Here is a 20,098-nt window from a genome sequence, read left to right as displayed (position 1 = left end):
GCATTAACTCGCGTAAACCATTGTTTTTGGTTATCAAATATCGTCTGGAAAAGCATTTTAGGCATATGATTATGTAGCATTGAATTGTCTCCCTTTGGGTCTCTCTCTCTCTCTCTCTCTCTCACACACACACACACACACACGTTAAAGGTGGACAAAAGCAGAAGTTTTTGCTTTCATGAATTGGTGATGCGGTTCAAAAGAAGGTTGTTTGTCTTGAAACTCCCATCCAGCGTGAAAGCACAAACAGATGTTATAGTGCTTTAGTAGGCAACGTGTGTGTGCGTGTGTACAAATGCATGCAGACAGATGTTATGAGAGTGTGCGTGAATGTGTGCGTGTGTGTGTGTGTGTGTACTAAGCTTCCAGTGTCACAACTCCAGTTCCATCCACCAGAGGGCGCCAAACTGGATTTCCAACTACCAGCCTGATCTCCACCTGCACACCTGATTCCATTCTTCTCTTATATAATATACCTGTCGCCCCAGTTACTCAGTGCTTGAGATAAAACTATATACTAAATACTCCTATATGCACAAACTCATATATCCACACTCTTACTCACTCAATCACTCTCTCTTTCACACACACACACACACACACACACACACTCCATGTAGACACGGATCAGCATCACCAAAAGACAGCACAATGTAACATTCGCAGAGACAATGCCAATCTAATCTATTAGGCAGCTTAGTATCAGTTCACTGAGCTCAAGTCTAACCCACGCTCCGCGGTGACCTGTTGAGGTTTTATTGGACAGAGTGATAATGTGACAAAGAAACACACTCTCAGTTCAAGCCATAATAGAGCGGTGCAGCAGATCTGCCTCCGCCCACACCAGCGGGCTGACTGAGAATAATCAATCCCACGCCGGTGAGGATCTGTGCCCACCTGGGAGGTAAGAACACAAAAGCGGCTGCTAAGGGACCGGACACCATCCCATAACCCTCCTCAGTCCTGAAACTCTTCTGCAGTAACATAGATGCTCTAAACTTTTCCTTCAGCTTGGTCTGAGCTATGTTTACTATTCAGAAGGTTAGACCCTTCAAGAAAAAGGGCTCTGCTGTGTGTCTGGAGCATGATTTGATTTCCATATACAGTTTCCATATGTGTTGTTGTCCTGTATTGTGAGTTGTTGCTCACTGGGTATGATGTCACACCAGTTTTGGCTGTTGTAAATTTGCCATATATTCACAGTAACGTTAGGATTTTGAACAGGATTGATGTCTTTCACCATCTTCAGCTGAATTAAGTTTTGATAAGGTTTAGGTGTTTTTGAAAGGATTTTTGAACAGTAAAGCCAAGTCAGCTTTATTTATGTACTGCTTTAAAAAAAACACAAAACCAGTTTGTACCAAAGTACGTTACTAATAGGGGTTGTTACAAAAAAACAGGAAAAATACAGCAGAATTAAGGCATAAGTAAGAAATAAAGCTTGAAATAAGAGCAGCGGAGCATAAAAGAACATGTCCGGCAAAGTGAAAGGCCAATGAGTAAAAATAGGTGTTGAGAAGAGTTTAATTTTGGGGGTGAACAGGCTAATATGATATGTGGATGGGCTGACCGACCAATTACCGAGGTAGATTAGCCTCATCCTGTCACGTCTCATCAGTTCCACGGCATTACAGGTCGCGTCTGACCCCTCTGTCCCCCTCTGGCACCACGGCACAAATGCTGACAAATGAAAAAAGTCTTATTGCGGCTTATATATCCCACAGCAACAGTGGCGGCAGGGTGGGGGGTGGGTGGGGGGTGGTGGTGGGGGGGCTGTACAGAGAGAAACAATCCCCTCTGAGGTTAAAGGAGAGGGCAAGGACGCGCGTGTTGCATCACAGCCGGGCGGCAGACACACGCTGAGGCCGTGGAAAATAAAAAGCACGGTGTTTTTGAGCCTGGAGGGGAACTCCACCAAGTTGGAGGATTTGCATGCTTACAAAGCAACACACTCGTTCCACACACTTCCTCATCACCCCACAAGCAACACACTTAAATTCTTTATATTTATACTATTTATACTGCTTGATATTCTTCTTCCACCCAGACCTTGCCAGTGAACAATGAATGGGAGACTGAGCTAGATTATTTGAGTTTCTATACCCAAATGAGCCTTTTACCATGCATGGAAGTGTCATTTCTCAAGCAGAAAAGGTACTTTTCCCCCAGAAGACCCCCTTGGGTGCTCTCACCCACCTTTACCATGCACATTTTCCTACACCACAGAATAACAAAGCATCTGTTAAATGCAGCGGTGCTCCCCTGTACCTCTAGCGCACATACAGCCCACCATTTGACAGTATGGATGTGTATGTGACTGATTGGGCTCCACATAGTTAGTTGTCCTATGAAGAAGATTTCAAGAAAAAACTGGGTAACACTTTAGATTAGGGAAAACATTAACTATGAATTAGATGCTTATTAACATGCATATTCACTTTTAATAAGTGATGTGTTAACATGCATATATTAGTAGTGTATTGGTTCATTATTAGTCTTTGCAAACCACACACACCATAGCACCTTATGAAGCCTAGTTAAGGGAGAATAAGTATTCTTGTGACACCCCATATTGAGCAAAGCATATAAGAGCCCAATTCATGTGCAACAGCGTCCTTACTGACTACTATAAGCACTGATTAGGAGGCTGTTGAGGGAAAAGCCATATAATGGGCTATATTTGTAGAAGACAATAGTGCAGAGTAAGGTGCTCCTAAGTGGTTTGTAATGACTAATAATGAACCAATACACTACTAATATGCATGTTAATAAGCAATTGATGTGTTCCTTAATCTAAAGTGTGACCAAAAACTATTCTCCATTTGAGAAATGTGCTTTCAGTATGATTTACCAAAAGTTTATATTGTTCATGTACAGTCATGCCATCTGTTGAGTATGATATGCTTTGGCAAAAATCTATCAGGCTCAACCTTGTACGGCCAGGAGAGGCCATGTCTCTGTGAATCATACAGCAGCAGCCAGGCCACCATCATCTCAATTTCTACATAACAGACTCTCTTTGTTTCAGAGTTTCAATTCATTTGCCTTTGACAATTTGACGAATCTTGTAGTAATGGTGGTAATGACCTGATGCGACAGTGTTATTTGATGGCATTGCGAGTGGCCTGGGTGAGGATGTCAGGGGCTTTGATAACGGTGCTCTCCTCTGTGGATACGGCCAGAGGAGGATTACAGGGGATTACCAGTACTGTATGTCTGCCACTACCAAAATAACTGCCACACATAAATCCCTAAAATTACTGATCATGATCTGCATTGTTTGTATTCTGACAACAAAATGTCACCAGTAGTACCAATATAAAAAAAAGGAAAGAGTGGATTACAGCTTTTCAGCTTATTCTTATTTCTAATTTTCTTTTATGAATTAGTACTGCATGTGTAAGCATGGATTTGAGCAAAAATATTGATGTAAATGAAAAATATATATTTTACCTCAATATTTCAAAGCAATAAAAATCTGAACAGGTATTGAATTAATAACTGTTTTAAAATGTCTAGCCATCACATTCATTTCCATATGACAAGTGGTAAACAATCCACAGCTTCAGGCTTTAGGTTTCTATTTCTTACATTTGGTTTATGTTTGAATCAAGCAGTGAGTCTTAGCAGACTGAAATAGTGAATATTAACTCATTTTGACAGAATGTGCACAGTGGAGATAATGATGCTTTCTGAGTATTTGTCAGTCAAGCTTATGTAACACACTACAGTAGATCTCTTCACAATCTGTTGCAGCATCTCTAGCAGTTATTTCAGTAAGTGCTGGTTCATAATGCGGCTGGTCCTGTATCATACTATGTAACCGAATATTACATGGCCCTTACACATGATCTGATGTAACTCTCTCTTGTGTTATTTTGGGAGAGCAGTAATGCAGAAACCTAGCTGGATGCTGGAGAGAGAAGCGCCTCCTATCACAGATTTCTTGCTGAACTAGTCCTTTAACATGTCTAGCAGTTATGCCTGCAGCAATAGGTTTGGGCCTTTATTGTACTATATAACAGAAATATGACACAGACACACTGAATTTTGCTGAACATATTGTTTATCCCTGAGCAATGTTCTGTCTTTCTTTCCGTCTTCTTCTTTAAAAATAAAAGTTATACAATCTCTGCCAAAAGCAGCAGATGAAAAAACATAAATTCACTGACAAGAAGCAAACAAAAAAGTTTTGAAGATGGCACTATCAAGAAGGCAACAGGCTGCAGATGTTTCACCATGATCCAACTCAGAACAAGGGGCTACAAGAAGCTGTCTATGCAAAGATGTACTGAGCAGAAATCTTCATTCCTAATGTAAACCCTTCCCTCAAAAAAAAAAATAAAAAAAAATTCAAATGAAAATACAGCTGCACAGCTCATTGACAAATTAAAATAATTTTGCTATTCATATTCATGAACAACATGACTATCTGCACCCATGCAGGTTTTACATTTTCAGTTTCCCTCATTATAGAGTAAACTCATGAAACAACTGATTGTCAGTTTCTCTTCCGTTTCTGTTATCCTGACTTTTGTTTTTAATTCAGTCGGAGTGTAATTGTGAATTTCCATGTGTGTGTGTTGCCACAGAACAAGGTTAGCAAGCTGCTAACACACCATGACTGCTTCTTCCTCTACCCGAAGAACTAAATATTCCACTCCTTCTACGTGCTACTGCTTCAAAGAAGAAACTGTAGGAGTATTTTTTTTCTGTTTTAATAAATTCATATCTAACAAATCTAGCACTTGCTAAGCAGAGAAAATGGCATTATACAACAAGCCTATGCTTTAGCGATCATTCTTGTTTCCTCCTGTTATTACTCCTTTTATTCTTTTTATGTCCTGTTATTTAACTTTTCACGGTTGGCAATAGAAAGAAGCAAAATGGGCACTTTACTTTAAATTCACTCTATGTATTTTTCTTAAATAAATGACACAGCCAAAGCCTCTGAGTTGAAGTGTTTAATGCCAGGTGCTCATATATGAAAAGGCACAGACAAAACCTCTCTTCTCTAAATACTCTGAGTACTGATTGACCTCCACACCCACCGCCTGTTGGCTGCTGTACGTTGTCCCGACTGTGAAAAACAACGGTGGTGCCTCCTAGTTCCACAGCAGCACAGAGATCAGCACTATGAAAGTGGATTGATTGTAAGTCTAGATCAAAGTTATACATGAAACAAACTTCAAACTGCACCACTGCTACTCTGTCATGGGAGAAGTCTTTTCTCAGAGTAGAACGCCAGGGTTAGACCTGCAATTCAATGTACTGTATGCAGGTTATCTATTAAAAAAAAAAATCTCTACATAAAAAAGCTCAAAAGTGTGTTCTTTCTCTTAGAGGGCAATCAAGCAGGTGCCTGGTTAGTCACGACTGCTGCTGTCCCGTGGGTGTCTCCTGTTTCCAGCTGAGAGGACTTCTTGTTCTTCTTGAGACTGCTTGTTTTGTTGTTGCATATCTTATTCAGTGTTTAAATATTGTAGTGAATTGTAGCCTGAGCGCATCTTCTTGATCCAAAAATCCATCTTTCCAGTCTGCCATTGCTAAGCAGAAGGTAGAGCTTGGTGAAATCAGTTGGAGCGGACAGACCCTGTCATCTCATAGATACAGTATTCTGGTATTGACACTTGGCTGAATCTCTGGTCATATATTCATTCATATTCATGTCAAGTGAGTGATAAATGTAGTTCATAATCTGTATGTTAGGTCGCCTTTATTTCAGCAAAGCAACCAGTTGGACAGTTAACCATCTCCAGAGGGGATGGAAGATGATTCTCTATCATTAGGATGAACCTGTTTACTTCACATAACTGGCACTTTACGAGAATTAGCTGTGTGATTTTTTTTTTTTTATATATTCATGCATAATGCCTGTTTACGTAATTACTGTACAGTCCTGAGTGTCAAAAGCGTCCCTATAGGCTTGATCAAAGATGTCCAAAAAGCCATATGCTATAAGTAACTATTTAGCTTGCCATACTCCATTGAATGTGATTGAGCATTTGACATACTACAGGATGAGATGGGAACCTTCAAGTGCACAGGTCCAAATGTACAGCAGTCAAAAATCGTTTTTCAAACCACACTTCAGAAAGAAGTTCATTAGAGATATCAGTGAGTCCAAAATACCAGTCAAACAAGTAAAAAGTAAACATGTTGCCCCCGACGAATGATGCAGAGTTATAATGGGTCAGTAAGTAGAAAATATGTTACTAATACTAACCTGCCACTGTAACAGGTACAATATATCAGGCTAATGTTATATATTTATTTATTGTTCCAAGCTGGTTCACTTTGGCCTGTAGCTTTAAGAGCGCTGAAGCTGCCAGTCCTCCTGTCCGTCTCCTCACAGTCTGAGTAGCTGTCCTTTAGTCTGAACAGGTCTGTGTCAGCTTGACCTCCAGCATCTGTCTTTGACTTGTGGAAGTGGACCTGCTGCCTGCTGCCACCTGACAGCAGTGAAACAGTGAAATGCATCAGCAGCTGGACTGAAGGACAGACTCACCACATGAAGTGCTGGGGTCTCTAAAAGACTTGCTACCGCAATATCAGATGCTCTTAATCAGCAACAGTGGAAATGTTGCTCTTACTGGTGTGTGTGTGTGTGTGTGTGTGTGTGTGTGTGTGTGTGTGTGTGTGTAAAAATGAACATTTTACCAATATTTAGATCATTCCACACCCATCAGAGTTAATTTAACACTTTAGATAGTTTTGACTACCTGCTCCAGAGCCATATCAGCTCTGAGTAGACAAGCAACTCTCCGATCAATGCTTGTTAACACAAATAATTGTCACTGAAAAATCAATTCTTATGAACACTGGAAAATATGAGTAGGACCCAAAGTAATGGCGATAATCAAGATCAAGTCCATTTTGCAAGAATGGTCTACACACTAAATATTTGCCCAACTTAAAAGAGTGTCCAGATTGTGACTGGACATGTTGAGCATCACTGTTGTTTTTTTCATCGGAAAGAACATTAGCCAAGTTTCAGAAACAAGATTCATGGGAGTCACAATTTATTAAACCTTGACCTGAAACCCCCCCCCAAAAAAATCCATAAAGTGCAAATTCTATGAGTTTCTTCAGCAAGATCAGTGATTTGCTTCATCAGAGATCTCTCTTAATTACTGTTATGGTTAAATCTCCTCAACAGTCATACCTTACAGAAGAGATTTGGTACATGAACCACTTTGAGCAGCTGGACTGAACACTCACCTCCACTCTTTCAACAGCTAAATATTACACCTGTCTTTAACATCAAATATTTATCAAACATGAATCAGAATTTCTCACCCCACCCTTCAATGTTTACTTTTAATTTAATTCACCAGTTCAAACAACATTAGTCACTGCATACAGCTTCCTACATTACCAGTCTGGACTAAATGACACTGTCATTTCTCTATAAAATACAGAGGATCCTGACTGTGGAATAATTACTTTCACAATGCAAATTCATCTAAATCTCTCACTAGAAGGGTGTGTCACACTGCTTTATGTTTCCCCTCAGTAACTCCTGCCTTCTCTCTCTGAGCACACACACACACACACACACACACACACACACACACTTCTAGCTTTTTTTGTATCTCCTCTGCACAAATCTGTACGCAAATCTATATTTTCCTCTTTTATTATTGTATTTTATCACTGTGCTTTTTTTTTAATCATTCCCATGTTTATCATTGTGCAAAATAACATAAACCAAGCTAAAACTAAAGGTGATTACACAAAATATTTAAAAATGGTGACATCTTGTGGTGAAGCCGTGAACAGTCCTGTTCATCCACATGGTTACTATGGATACAGCCAAGTGATGGAGACCCTGTGCCATAGTAGGTCATAGTCTGGACAATTAACAACTGGGTTAGGTAATAGTCTGGCTCTGGACAGAGGACATCATACTTAATTATTAAAACATAGATAATAGGTAATTTACAAAAAAACATGGAACCTAATGCACACTTTCTATATCACAATGCTGATGCATTTTTGGATTTATTCATGCAGTGCAATTAATGACTCGTCGAAACTATCAAATAGGTTCATTTCTCATTGTAAACACGTTAATTCAGAGGATCTAATGGCTGCAGTGGTTACAGCACAATTTCAACCTGCATTTAGAGATAGAACTGAGACATGTTACATCACAGGCAGGCTGTTTATTCACTGGAATATGTGAATGAACATTGTGCGTCACTCACAGCTACATCATGACACAGTTATGTCTGTACAGGCAACAAGTAATAGGACTGATCTCACTAAGGATGAATTATTGCTGATATACTCCATGTTTATTCGTACTCAGTGTTTAAAGCATATGCATGCATGGTATATGTATGGAAACTCATGAACACACACACACACACACACACACACACACAAATGAATAGCTCCTCTCGTACAATAACTACATGTGCCGTCATTCCGCCTCCCTGATGGTTGTCATGGCGATGTCATTGATAAGGTGGACAAAATAATTTTTCTTTCTCTGCATAATTGACTCCTATGCAGTAGTCTCACGTGCTTAATGGGCCCTCATTGAATCAGATCCACATTAATCAAAAGACAAATCAGATAAGCTATGGCGTTAGCTTGTTACATGAGTGTGCTTCCCCTCCGTGTTCGTCTCTGTCACCCTTTCTGCTGTTCTCCCTCTCTCCAACTCTCTCCTTTTAAGAGCTCTGCTGCTTAGTGATGGATTAATTATTTCTTAGACCTGGCTGACGACAAGCCTGTGTGACTCTCTCTCACTCACATACTTCCTCTGAGGAGCAAATACAATCTCAAAACCTTGACTGCAGTCTGCCGTCTCCTCTGGTTTATTGTCACACACACATGCAGCACCTCAGCACTACCTGGTCAGAGAGGACGATATCTGCAGACCTGCTACAGGAGAGTAAATGTGTGCAGGAGAGGATTCATCCTGACTGAAGACTGGTAAGTAGCACAGATGTAGCAAAATGATTGCTCTCAGTCATTCTTACACAACTTTGTAAGTACATTTTGCATTATTATAACCTGTTGGTAATGACAGAATCTGGTTGATAACTCTTTGAACCAAATTGAAGGTGTTGGATATTGATGAGCTGTGTGTGGTAGCTGAAGATGATGGTATTTTACAGTACATCATGTGATGGAGTATGTGGACAGTGATAATTCTGACTGAACTCACAGTTTAGCAGAAACATGTTCGCACACAAACAAGTGAACATCTGTCATTATTTGCTTTCTGCCTGTGTGTATGGTTCGCATGTGCTTCAGGAGTGTGTCTCAGGGCTCTGGCATGTGTACCATTAACACACACAGGTAACATATGAGCATGTGGGCACACACACACACACTCAGTGATCTCAGTGGGCTTTTCTCCTGGGGGCTGAGTGTTGAGACCAGCCTCTTCAGTCGAAGTGGAGTTTCTGCCTGGATCCACAAAAGCTGCTCTGACAGCAGTCTGCTGACTGAGCAGAGGACAGAGAGTACAGTATATGAACACACATATGTGTATGTGTGTGTGTTAATAAACAAAAATATACTGTCAGTGACTGGTGCACTACTCTGTGAAAACTGGGGCATCGCTAATGGCAACACATGTTATAAATCCATGCCGAGTGATGCGTAGCACTGCCCATCAGGTACTATTTCAGTTCACACACACAAACACATATGAACAAACATAACACACACACATGATACTCTCAAACATGTGTCATTTTATGGTCAAAGACATAGGAACAGTTTTTGGTCACATTGTGAACGCTCACTCAATTAGAGCGATATTTGATTGACATGTGCAGACCATTTTCACCAAATGGACTTGATTACTGTCAATACTTTGACAATAATCATTTGTTCCCCCTGTGTCTAGAACGCACACATGCACACATATGCATGCAGGCACATTAAAAGCCCCTGGAGTGGAAATCTGTGAGGGAGCCACATACTGAGTGTAAGTTTTTTACTAACACAACTTGCATATTCCATTCCTCCAACAATTTTAAAAGCCCACCCCGACAATGTTTTTCTCTGACCTTAAGTGAGACAAAGATGACTCTCCCTCCTCTTACGACGCCCACATGCAACACTGTGCGAGTTTCTGCTGCTCAGTGTGTCATTCAGTCTCAATACAAAATGGAGTCATTACAGCTTCATTATGGCTGGCACATCTTTGGACCACACACACAGAAAAACATTCAGCCTATCCAATGATATATATATATATATATAATATTAATTTCACATTTTTATATCTAAATCCTCGATAAAGACATGCAATTTCTCTATTTCATGGCCTGTAAAATATTGTGTTACTGTCTGAAGCATATGTCACAGCCATCTTAGCCGGTCTGATAGAGAGAAGCAAGGACAAACAGCACAATGGCTGATAGAAACTGGCTGCCTCTCCTGGGGCTGCAGAGGACAAGCACATGAAAAGGAGGTGTTTGTTGAATGGATCCTATCTGCAAGCAATAAAACCAAATATTTCACATCTCCGGTTTTTCAAACTCCAGAACCACTATTCCGATAAATAGGGAATTTATTGATTAAGAGGAGGGGCAGATATTTCATCAGACCACAAGACATTTGAATAGGTATAGAAAAAAACATTTAGGTAACTTATGTCCATCACAATATTTTCAAATGCAAAGTTGGTTGGTTTTGATCTGAAATTGACAAACCCATTTTTGCACAAATGCATTTTCAACTTGCTCTAAATCTGCATAATTCTCTAAAATGATTTTGTTATTCCCCACAGAACCCTGTCCTGCTGTATCTCCAGAGCCGCCGGTTCTGGCCGACCCCTGGGCCGGAGAGGGGGAGCCATGGAGGGAGAGGGCAGCATCTCTGGGCTCGCTGTGGACTCGGGCAACCCCCTGCTGAGAGCCGTCTTCCTTCGCCGCCTGCGCCTCACGCGGCTGCTTCTGGAGGGAGGGGCTTACATCAACGAGAGCGACGGGCAAGGGCAGACACCCCTGATGGTGGCCTGCAGGACCCAGCACACCGACGCCCAGAGCGCCAGCCGGGTCAAACTGGTCCAGTACCTGCTGGAGAGAGGGGCGGACCCCGACATCCAGGACAAGGCGGGGCGGTCGGCTCTGATGCATGCCTGCCGGGAGCGGGCCGGGTCCGAGGTGGTGTCTCTGCTCCTGGCCAGCGGGGCGGACGTCGGCCTGGAGGACCGATCCGGGACGTCGGCGCTGGTCTACGCGGTCACGGCCGGAGACCAGAAGGTTCTGAAGCTACTGCTTGACACCTGCAAGGCCAAGGGTAAGGAGGTGATCATCATAACGATTGACAAGTTCCCCTGTGGGAAGCTGCAGGCCAAGCAGTATCTCAGCATGCTTCCTCTTGGTCCCCTTGATCAGATGGATAAAATGCCCTTAGCAGCGCCTGCATCTCCCTCTGAAATCCAGCTCATCACTTCCCCCCAGTGCGTCTCCTCTTTCTCCAACCCTTCTCCCAAGCAGGTGTTCTCCTTTAAGGAAAGCCAGTGTTCTGGAGGGACTGGGGTCAGCTCTCACCCGTGTTCCCCGTCGCGGCTTCGAGGGCTAGGCCAAGGGGAGCTGGGCAGACTGCAGCAGCCCCTCCTGAGGTTGAACTCTGAGCCCTGGCTGAAGATCCCAGCTTCTCTGTTGGCTCAGCAGCCTCATGCAGCCCCCTCATCCACAGAAGACCTTCCAGACCTCGATCTGAAGGAGGACCTCTCTCTCAGGTGTCCCATACTGGACAGGGACGCTGGGAAAAACTGCTCCACTCATAGCTTAGACAAGTCTGAAAGAAGATTGGAAAAGGAAGAAGAAAGTGAGATTCAGGGAGAGGGAGAGTGCATTGAACTACTAGGGCATAAAACATCTTTACTGGGTCTCTTCTCAACCCACTCTGCCTCCCATCCTGACCTCCACTCTCAAAACCATGGCACAAATTCAGTCACCTCCTCTTCCTCCTTTTCTGGCGGCAGAAACCTTGGCAGTCCGCTTCACAACATGGCGTCGTCCAGCCTGCAGAGCATCATTCAGAGGCGCAAGCTGGGTGCCGACATCTACAGCTCCGATCCCCAGCTGGCCGCGCAGAGCCGAAATCTTCCCGAGGAGCCCCAGCAGAGAGCGAGAGACCCGGCGGAGAGCAGGAGACTGCTCATGCTACGGTCCTCCACCACGCTGGGCTCCAGGGAGTCGCTGGCGGGCCCGGGTCTGACCAGAGGCGTCCTCTCTGGGTTCGAGCGCAGGGGGTCCGGGGCCTTCTTCTTAGACCACAGCTCCCAGTCCCGGCCCAGGTCGCTGCCGCCTCTGAACCTCAACTCCCCCAATACCCCCGGCAGTTACGACCCCAGCTCCGGTGGTAGGGGTTCCTGCGGGAAAGAGGCGGGTCTGAAAGCGTTCCTGCCCTCTGCTCCCCCTGGGCCTCCCAAGGAGCTAACCAGGAGGATGCTGCTAAGGAGACACTCCATGCAGACGGAGCAGTTCAAAACAAAAGCTTGATGGGACATTTGTCAAACGCAAAGGAAGGACCATCAGAGTTCATCAGTGTGCTTTAACGTAAAAAAGTGTTGTCATGCAAATTTACTGCGTAGTCAAATCCAGTGAGGGAGACCAAAGAGGACAACTGAAAAAATAAATCCCTTGATGGATACAACAATGTACATAACTGCCTCCCTCCGCTTCAATATGCTGGGTTTTGTCACTGTAAAACTGTGAACATAGCTTCAGTGTGCTACAATTTGCTGAAGCTAGAGGGCTTTCAATTTAGTTTTCTTTTTTCAGATTGGTGTTCCATTATTTGCCACAATGCTCTTTTTAAAAGGCATCTCCCGGTAAGATTCTGATCCTTGTATTAGTGCTGCACAAGTACAGATGTAGACAAATATAAGAAGATCCAGAAGAATGTTTAATCAATCACTTATTACAATAAAGGTGTCACAAATCATTATGAAAGTACACAACTGTTCAAAAAAGCACTGAGCATTAAAAAATGCATAATCATTTATAAGTGTCATGTCTGTTCTGTACCACGCATGAAAGAAAAACACCATAATACATGTCAACTTGCTTCTAAAAAATTGCTAAAAGAACATTAAGAACGTCACAGTGTTTCCCACATATTTACACGTTTATATTGAAGTAACAAAACCTGAGTATGGACTAAAAATAACAATTAAAAAGAAGTAAAAAGGACCATCTCAAGTTGAGTCATTATAAGCAATGGGTATTAAAAATGGGATAATGTGTTCATTTGTGTTCACTCCACAAACTAGTAGCAGATCTACTAGACCATTGTATTCAGATCATTAGGTAAAATAAATACAGATAAAAGTATCCATGGCAGTTGATATTCAAAATACAAATAGTGGCATAATACAAAATAGAAAATTTGTTTTCTGTGCTTCCAAAGTACCAAGTTGAAACAACCCTTAAAAAGCTTCACCAGGTATCAGCTCAGGAAGACTGTGATCACTCCTGTGTATAGTGTGTAGGTCATCCTTTACGCAACGCTTCTTAGTCTTTGTCACTGTCAGTAACAGCTAAACAGAGCCAGACCCGGTCTAGTCCCTCAACCCGGGACAGGCGGACGGTCCTGGAGGAGCCGCTCAGGCCCTGCGGTCGTAATCGCTGACCATCTTCTTGATGTGAGACAGTTTGCCCTTCAGATATTTAGACCTGCGCTTCTTCACCTGGTAATCTGAAGACTGTGGGGAGAATGGTCGGCAAGAAAAATAGTAAGCCATTATTAGAATTATTTATGAATTCAAAAACGCTAAAGCTTGATTCTTATGTTTTCAGATAGTAACCTCCCTCGCTGTAGATCCATTCAGTGACCGCACATACCTTTTTAATGTCCTTTAGCCTGTGGTACTCATCCAAGGCATCCTGTGGAAAGAATGTACAGTATTGAAAACAATTCAACAACCTATAGAACAACATGGACACAAAATACCAGCGCGTCATTTTGCAGCTTATAGCAGTTATTGTATCTCTGTGATATGTGGACCATCCAATTCTCAGTGCATGACTTTGCTGGTAGAATGTGAAGCAAGGTCACTTTAATGAAAGATGCACAATGCGATTAAAAGAAATATTTAACGCTATAAATTCTAAAGCAAACGGTATGTTGAGTACATTGCTTCAAAATCTTTTAACCTAAGACCTTGCTGCCAGTTACGTGACTTATGTTTTATGAGAGGAACCAATTGCTGCATTGGTAGATTTTAGTTTCAAATAGATGATGATGTCCATTAACACGATATTTGGTGGAGTTCCAAAGTGAATAGGATCCAATGAGCAGCAGAAGGTAATGCATCTATCGATTTGCTTGAAATGCTGGAGGTATTGAACAACAGCTCAGGTGGGTCTGAAGAAGATGAACGATTACAGAGATGATTAGAGAACTCAGTGAGAAATGAAATGAATTAATATCTCACCAGGTACTGCGGGCTGCCCTCCTGCAGCTCATCCAGCTCTCTGTCCACATCTGACAGGTTCTTATTGACGACGTCCAGCTCCGCCTGCAGGTCTTTGTACTCCTGGTGGTCGCGGTCAAACTCCTGCTTGTAGTCGGCGCGGTCCTGCTCATTCGCTATGGGCGGAAATTCGCTGAGGCGGGGAGAGAGCGGATAAAGAGAAGAGGGAAGAGGGGAAAAGAGAAAGAGAGGGCATATTTAAATAACAGCAGAAACGCGTCGAAAACCACGTAGAAGACCTCACCCCAAGAGTCCGTCATTTCTTTGTACCTGTCGAAGTCGTTGTCGTCCAGCTCGTCTCCAGAGGAGGCGTAGTCGGTGTCGTAGTCCTGGCCGTCGGCGCGGCGCTGCCGGCGGGGGCGCCTCTTCTTGGGCCTCCCCGCTGAACTGGCCATTTCTGAGTTACTGCTGTAGGGGACGCCGTTTCGCACCGGCACGTCCTCCACTGGAGGGCTGAGAGAAAAGGAGGGTCGAAGCGTTCATACAGCTGTTTGGTGTACAGCAAAACTTACTAATGGTGATAAAAATGACACAAAACAGAACAGAAAAGCTGCGACTGCTGCTGCTACTTAAGCTTAGGCCTGTTTTTTATTGTTATGAGCTGATTTTACTTCTGTACTAGTGTCTTCCAATCACTCTGGAAGGAAGCCAAGATTTATTATATATCCATGACAAGTGCGATTACATAATAGGAAAAGACTGTCTGTAAAATCCAAGAAACTCTGTATGGCAATCGTATTTGATTCTGTATTTGAGCCTCCTTTTATCTCCGTTTTTTAAACTAACAGGTGGCAAAAAGTAGTTATCGTTAGATGTATGAGCTCACATGCAACAGTCCACTTTTCCACACTCTTTCCTATGACAAAGGAGGAAGTAGAAATGCAGGCCATACCGATGTGATGATGATCACACAGCCAGCTCATCTTAGATTAATATAGTAAAGGTGACTTCCTGTTTCCTCCTACATATTTGCCTGTTTCTTGTCACCTCAGACGTATTTGACATGGCTTCATGTTTGTGAAAAATGTGATTAATTGTTCATTTTGTCTTAGTTGAAACTGGCAGAGACCAAATGACCACATGAATTCAGTCACCATTTTGTTCAGATTATTGTGGAAAGTGAACCTAAGAAGGAAGCTCCATTCCACTGACATACAACCAGTGTCTGTGCAGTGCGCTGGCTCACTGTCCTTGCAGAAAAAGCACCACACACCCAGGTACCTGTTTTTTTGCATAGGAACAAGTTCCAGCAAGCTCTTCTACAGCAGCAGTCTGGAAAAACAACATGGCTAGATCAGAATGCTCCACAGGCAAATTACTGCTGAGCGTGTCACTCTCTGTACTGCCATCTGCAGCATACTGGCACACGGTGCATATTACATCATGTGCCCCGTGTGGGCTACACACATTCCCTGTTACCTGCAATTTAGTGCAGAGCCCCTGTCAGTATACTCACTCTGGGCTGTAGCTGTACGGTGGTTTGTCATAGTTTGTACTGGTGTCATCCAGGTGGCTCCTGGACCCCGCTAACTTCACAGGGTAGTCAGACATTGGAAGCTCTTCTGGAGCAGCTGACACATTGTTCACCTTTGGAGATTAAACACACACATACATATATTAGCCAAGTATATCATATGTCAATCAGTAGATATTTGTCGTCATTATATAGGAAAGCAGTGTGGTAATGAAATCTCTGGGTAACAAATTTCTGAGCGATACATTGTTTTATATTGTTTTTAACACAAGAGAAAATATGTTATATGTTACAATATTATTATTGTAAATAATCTACAGTGTGAAGTAATAATTGTGCTTTCAGCCATAACAGGTACGATAGCAGATGTTTACCATTTTCCCTCAACTTCCCATACGATGGGTGGCTTCCTCAAACAAAACAAACAACATTTGCTGGATCGTTACCAGCTCAGGTAAAGGTAAACAGGCACAGACTTGCAGGACGGCCGTCCTCTTTAAGTCTCTGACAACATCAAACTACACCCGTACTGTACATTCCCAAAACAACGACGGATAGGCATGAGGTGCCGCAGGTCACTGCAATGACACTGCCTCGGCACTTTCAGACCAGTTTCCACAAGTTACACTGAAATGCCGCGAGTTCTCAGTGTCATGTTGCTGTCCTGGTGTTATGTGTCTGCGAGCTGGTGGGCTTCATGGCTGCGAATACAAGTCAGACCTGTTCTTCCTCTTGAGTGAAATCAACTGCAAGGAATTGGTTGCACTGAAGCCCATGATGACTGTCAACTATTAACCAATACCAATATGATTCATCTATCACTGATTAAATAAGTCAAGTGTATGTGTAAGACGTTACAAAAGGCTTCTAAAAATAGTTTCGTGAGTCATGATTCATCATGACACTGAATTTTAAGTTGGATTTAGCGATTTCCAAAACATACCGACAGTAGTAAACCTAGTTCTTATATTGTTGGAGTTCAGCCTACTATACAGCATGAGGTTGAAACTGCCGTCCATGTACACGCCACACCCAGAAACCAAGTGCTCCACAGAGAGAGAGAGAGAGAGAGAGAGAGAGAGAGAGAGAGAGAGAGAGAGAGAGAGAGAGAGAGATTGTTGCTCCACACTTCCCCTCCCCCTCTAACACACAGGCGACTGTCATCAAACAGGTTGTACCACTTCAGCTGACACACACACCAGGCCTACTGCTCCACTTCATACAAGCAAGCAGGCAGACACAGACCTGTGTTGTAAAAGTCTCTTTACCCCTTCCACACCGGACCCCAGCTGGCTGTTGAAACAATGATTCAGGTTGTCTTTTCTATTAAGCTGTGATAGCTTCCTTTGATTTTACCCCTGGAGAGAGGAGGGATGAAGGTGTTAACAGACTGGATAATCAAACTCACCCATGCCTCTACATCCTGAGGTGGGGCTGTGTCATCGATGACCTTCACTTTCCTCCACAAAATGTTGCTCTTGCCGTAGTTCTGGATTTTCTGGCGAGTCTTCAGAGCAAACACCAGGATGATGATCAGAGCCGCAGTGACCAGGAAGCCAAACACCACCGCGATCGCCTGAAATGAGAGATGGAGCACAGTGTCGGAAAACACACACATAGACGCTCGCGACTCACACTCCCCCGTGCATGTAGCTGAAAACAGCTGCTCTCACCTCCTGTGGCTCCACAACACAGTAGTGGTAGAGGTACTGGTTGACGAACACTCCTGTAGTCTGTGGCTGCTGGTACTGGGCACACAGGCCGGCTATCTGGCTTCCGTACACCGATCCAGCGGACTGGGCCATAGGGTTCACTGCCATCAAGTACACTATGGTCGCTATAAGCATCAGCAGCGCCAGGATGGCACACACGATCACCACAGCCAGGTAGAACCTCCTGGACTGGGACAGGCTGTGCCGAGACACGACGATGATGAAGATGGCCAGGGCGGCGATGAAGGTGATGGCCGCCATGGCGATCATGAAGCCCTTGCCCTTCCGGGGGTCGTTGTAGTTCCCTCCGAGTCCGCCATAGCCGTAGTTGTTACCGGCTCCGTATCCGGCACCACCAAACGAAGAGCCGCCGTAGCCCCCTCCGTAGCTCCCTCCGTAGCCCCCTCCGTAGCCCCCTGCGTAGCCCCCTCCGTAGCCCCCTCCATAGCCAGACAGGCCTCCCTGGGTGTCCCAAGCTAGCGTGGAGGCGACGCAAGCGAATATGGCCACGCACAGCACGATGACAATGATGCCCATGATTTTGATGATGCCTGGAGGAGAGGTCCAGCGGTAGAAATGCTGGAACTCGTCATCTGGGTAATAGGAATAGGCCGGCTGGGCTGGGGCATTGCTGAAAGCAGATGGAAAACACACATGTGACAGGCCATACAGTTTGGGAGTGTAAAATCCAATCTGACATATATCCATATATCCATATGTAATGTGATTGGCTGGTACTAATAGGGCATTTTGAAACATGATTAAGTGATGATCAAAGGGAAGATTTATATTTACTGAAAGAGACTCACTATCCATTGTCTGACTCATAGGGAGGCGGGCTCCCGTTGGGCCTGGAGGACATTGCTGGATCCTCTGGGTGCCTCACTTCTCTGTTGAACTGCTGTTCTGTACACAGGATCTACAAGGAGATATCTACGGTTAAGACAAAAGTTCCTTACATCGAAAATTACTTTTGATATCATGTTACAACCATAATAAGATGTTTTGCGATTTTAAAATAACCGTTTTCAATGCGAGATTTGGCACAACAGGTTCAATGGCTGACTATTATCAGACCAGAGTTAACAGGCTGCTGTTGACGAGATGATTTTAGCTGTATCCAACAACACACCTGTGCCTCATACAGGTAGCAAGTTAGAGATTTAATATTAGAAGCCTCCAGCATTAACGACACAAATTACAGTCGAGACACTCACCTGTCGCTAGGTACGTCCGCTCCTCCCAGGTCCGCCTGAAATATTTCACCTGAAACTGTCTGCAGATGATAAAAACAAGCCAGACCACACCCAGTTCAGCTCCGCTCACCGTCAGCTGTGACCCGCCCCCTCCCAGGTGTCGCATTACTTCTCAGCACGGGAGGGCCTTCAAGTAAATTCTCCCATTACGCCTGTTGTATCAGAAGGGTCGTTCACAGGAGGAACCGATGCCAGGGTGCGGACAGCAGCTCCGTCTGGGACACACTTCCCTCTATCACCGCTTCCTGGTGACATGGCATGCCATGCCACCAGCCAAGTGATGTTTCCAGTTTTATTGGGGATATGCAGCGCTGCCCATAGACCACAGAAAGAAAACTCGTGCATCATTGGGGCATTACATAGATTGAGCAACACGCATTTTCTCAATATTGTCAGTGTGTTTGTTTCAGAGCGCAATGGGCATGACTGGATAAATAAATTAAATCACTGGAAAAAAAAAATAATAATAATCAGTCAAACATGGTGAAATTGTAAAATGTCTGTTTCTACCTGAGAAGTTGCTCTTTTGTAGGCTATAATATATTAAGTTTTGTTTTTATATAATAATATAATTAAATATTAGCCTACAGTAATTTGAATCGTAGCCATTTAATTTAGAGCTATATTATTATATACATTTGCAGTAAATTGTCTCCACCACCATGTTCTCTGCTGTAGTTCATGTTGGTATCGCAGTGACTGCTGGGTAATTAATTGCCTCAATGGTGACTTGTCAGTGTTTGGTAGGCTACTCTATTTATAGTGACCTTATCATACTTAATGATATACTGTACATACAGTACAGACATTTGCCTAAGATGGTATCATTTTAATAGTCCTATAATTTTGTCTGTGGTGATCAATAGTGAGTTATAGTGACTGTATCCATATGGTATTTTTATCTCATTCTATCACTATAATATGGTATCATTATAATTTTCCTATAGTGACTTAGTGTGTCTGTGGTTCTCAACGATTTCATAGACCTTGTTGTAGACTACTTAACATACACATATACATATATATCTTATAGTTTAAACTTACAGACTTTCTATAGGCATAGTTTTGCTGTGATTTTTGTATAATACCTTAGAATGTATAATAGGATTAGTATGGTTCTTCATAATTTTTCTCCCCAGTTCCAGAAACAGAATAAAGGAAAAGACCACAAGCTGAAAGTGCATAAGCAAAACTGTAT

At 43.2% G+C, this 20,098-nt stretch overlaps 2 protein-coding genes across 2 annotated transcripts; one reads left to right on the top strand and one right to left on the bottom strand.

Moving 5' to 3' along the window:
- Positions 1-9,259: 9,259 nt before the first annotated feature.
- On the top strand, positions 9,260-12,482 carry ankrd34ba (ankyrin repeat domain 34Ba). Its single transcript, XM_071522895.1, has 2 exons — positions 9,260-9,315; positions 10,760-12,482. The coding sequence occupies exons 1-2, from the start codon at positions 9,260-9,262 to the stop codon at positions 12,480-12,482; spliced, it is 1,779 nt and encodes a 592-aa protein (XP_071378996.1).
- Positions 12,483-12,879: 397 nt separating this feature from the next.
- oclna (occludin a) lies at positions 12,880-18,941 on the bottom strand. The gene is made up of 9 exons (XM_071522906.1): positions 18,862-18,941; positions 18,454-18,563; positions 17,606-18,275; positions 17,341-17,508; positions 15,915-16,045; positions 14,729-14,911; positions 14,420-14,591; positions 13,827-13,868; positions 12,880-13,687 (listed from the first exon to the last, which is right to left on the bottom strand). The coding sequence occupies exons 2-9, from the start codon at positions 18,504-18,506 to the stop codon at positions 13,589-13,591; spliced, it is 1,518 nt and encodes a 505-aa protein (XP_071379007.1). The 5' UTR covers positions 18,507-18,563; positions 18,862-18,941; the 3' UTR covers positions 12,880-13,588.
- Between the last annotated feature and the right edge of the window lie 1,157 nt (positions 18,942-20,098).

The sequence above is a fragment of the Centroberyx affinis genome, unplaced genomic scaffold (genome assembly GCF_046629955.1).
Source record: "Centroberyx affinis isolate AG114_WGS23_722 - 3 ecotype Tasmania unplaced genomic scaffold, CSIRO-AGI_Caff_v1 ptg001044l_1, whole genome shotgun sequence".
Classification (NCBI taxonomy): domain Eukaryota; kingdom Metazoa; phylum Chordata; class Actinopteri; order Beryciformes; family Berycidae; genus Centroberyx; species Centroberyx affinis.
The sequence above is the reverse complement of the archived record's forward strand: the minus strand, read 5'-3'. Positions and strand labels throughout refer to the sequence as shown.

What these genes read in the sequence shown, in the direction of transcription:
- oclna (XM_071522906.1), bottom strand. Translation starts at nt 18,506, where the DNA reads ATGTCCTCCAGGCCCAACGGGAGCCCGCCTCCCTATGAGTCAGACAAT. An exon ending in GTGTTGTGGAGCCACAGGAG is followed by an intron (nt 17,509 to 17,605) that starts GTGAGAGCAGCT and finishes CTCTCATTTCAG; the next exon opens with GCGATCGCGGTGGTGTTTGG. An exon ending in CCGTACAGCTACAGCCCAGA is followed by an intron (nt 14,912 to 15,914) that starts GTGAGTATACTG and finishes CTTTTCTCTCAG; the next exon opens with CCCTCCAGTGGAGGACGTGC.
- ankrd34ba (XM_071522895.1), top strand. Translation starts at nt 9,260, where the DNA reads ATGTGCTTCAGGAGTGTGTCTCAGGGCTCTGGCATGTGTACCATTAAC. An exon ending in TGTACCATTAACACACACAG is followed by an intron (nt 9,316 to 10,759) that starts GTAACATATGAG and finishes TATTCCCCACAG; the next exon opens with AACCCTGTCCTGCTGTATCT.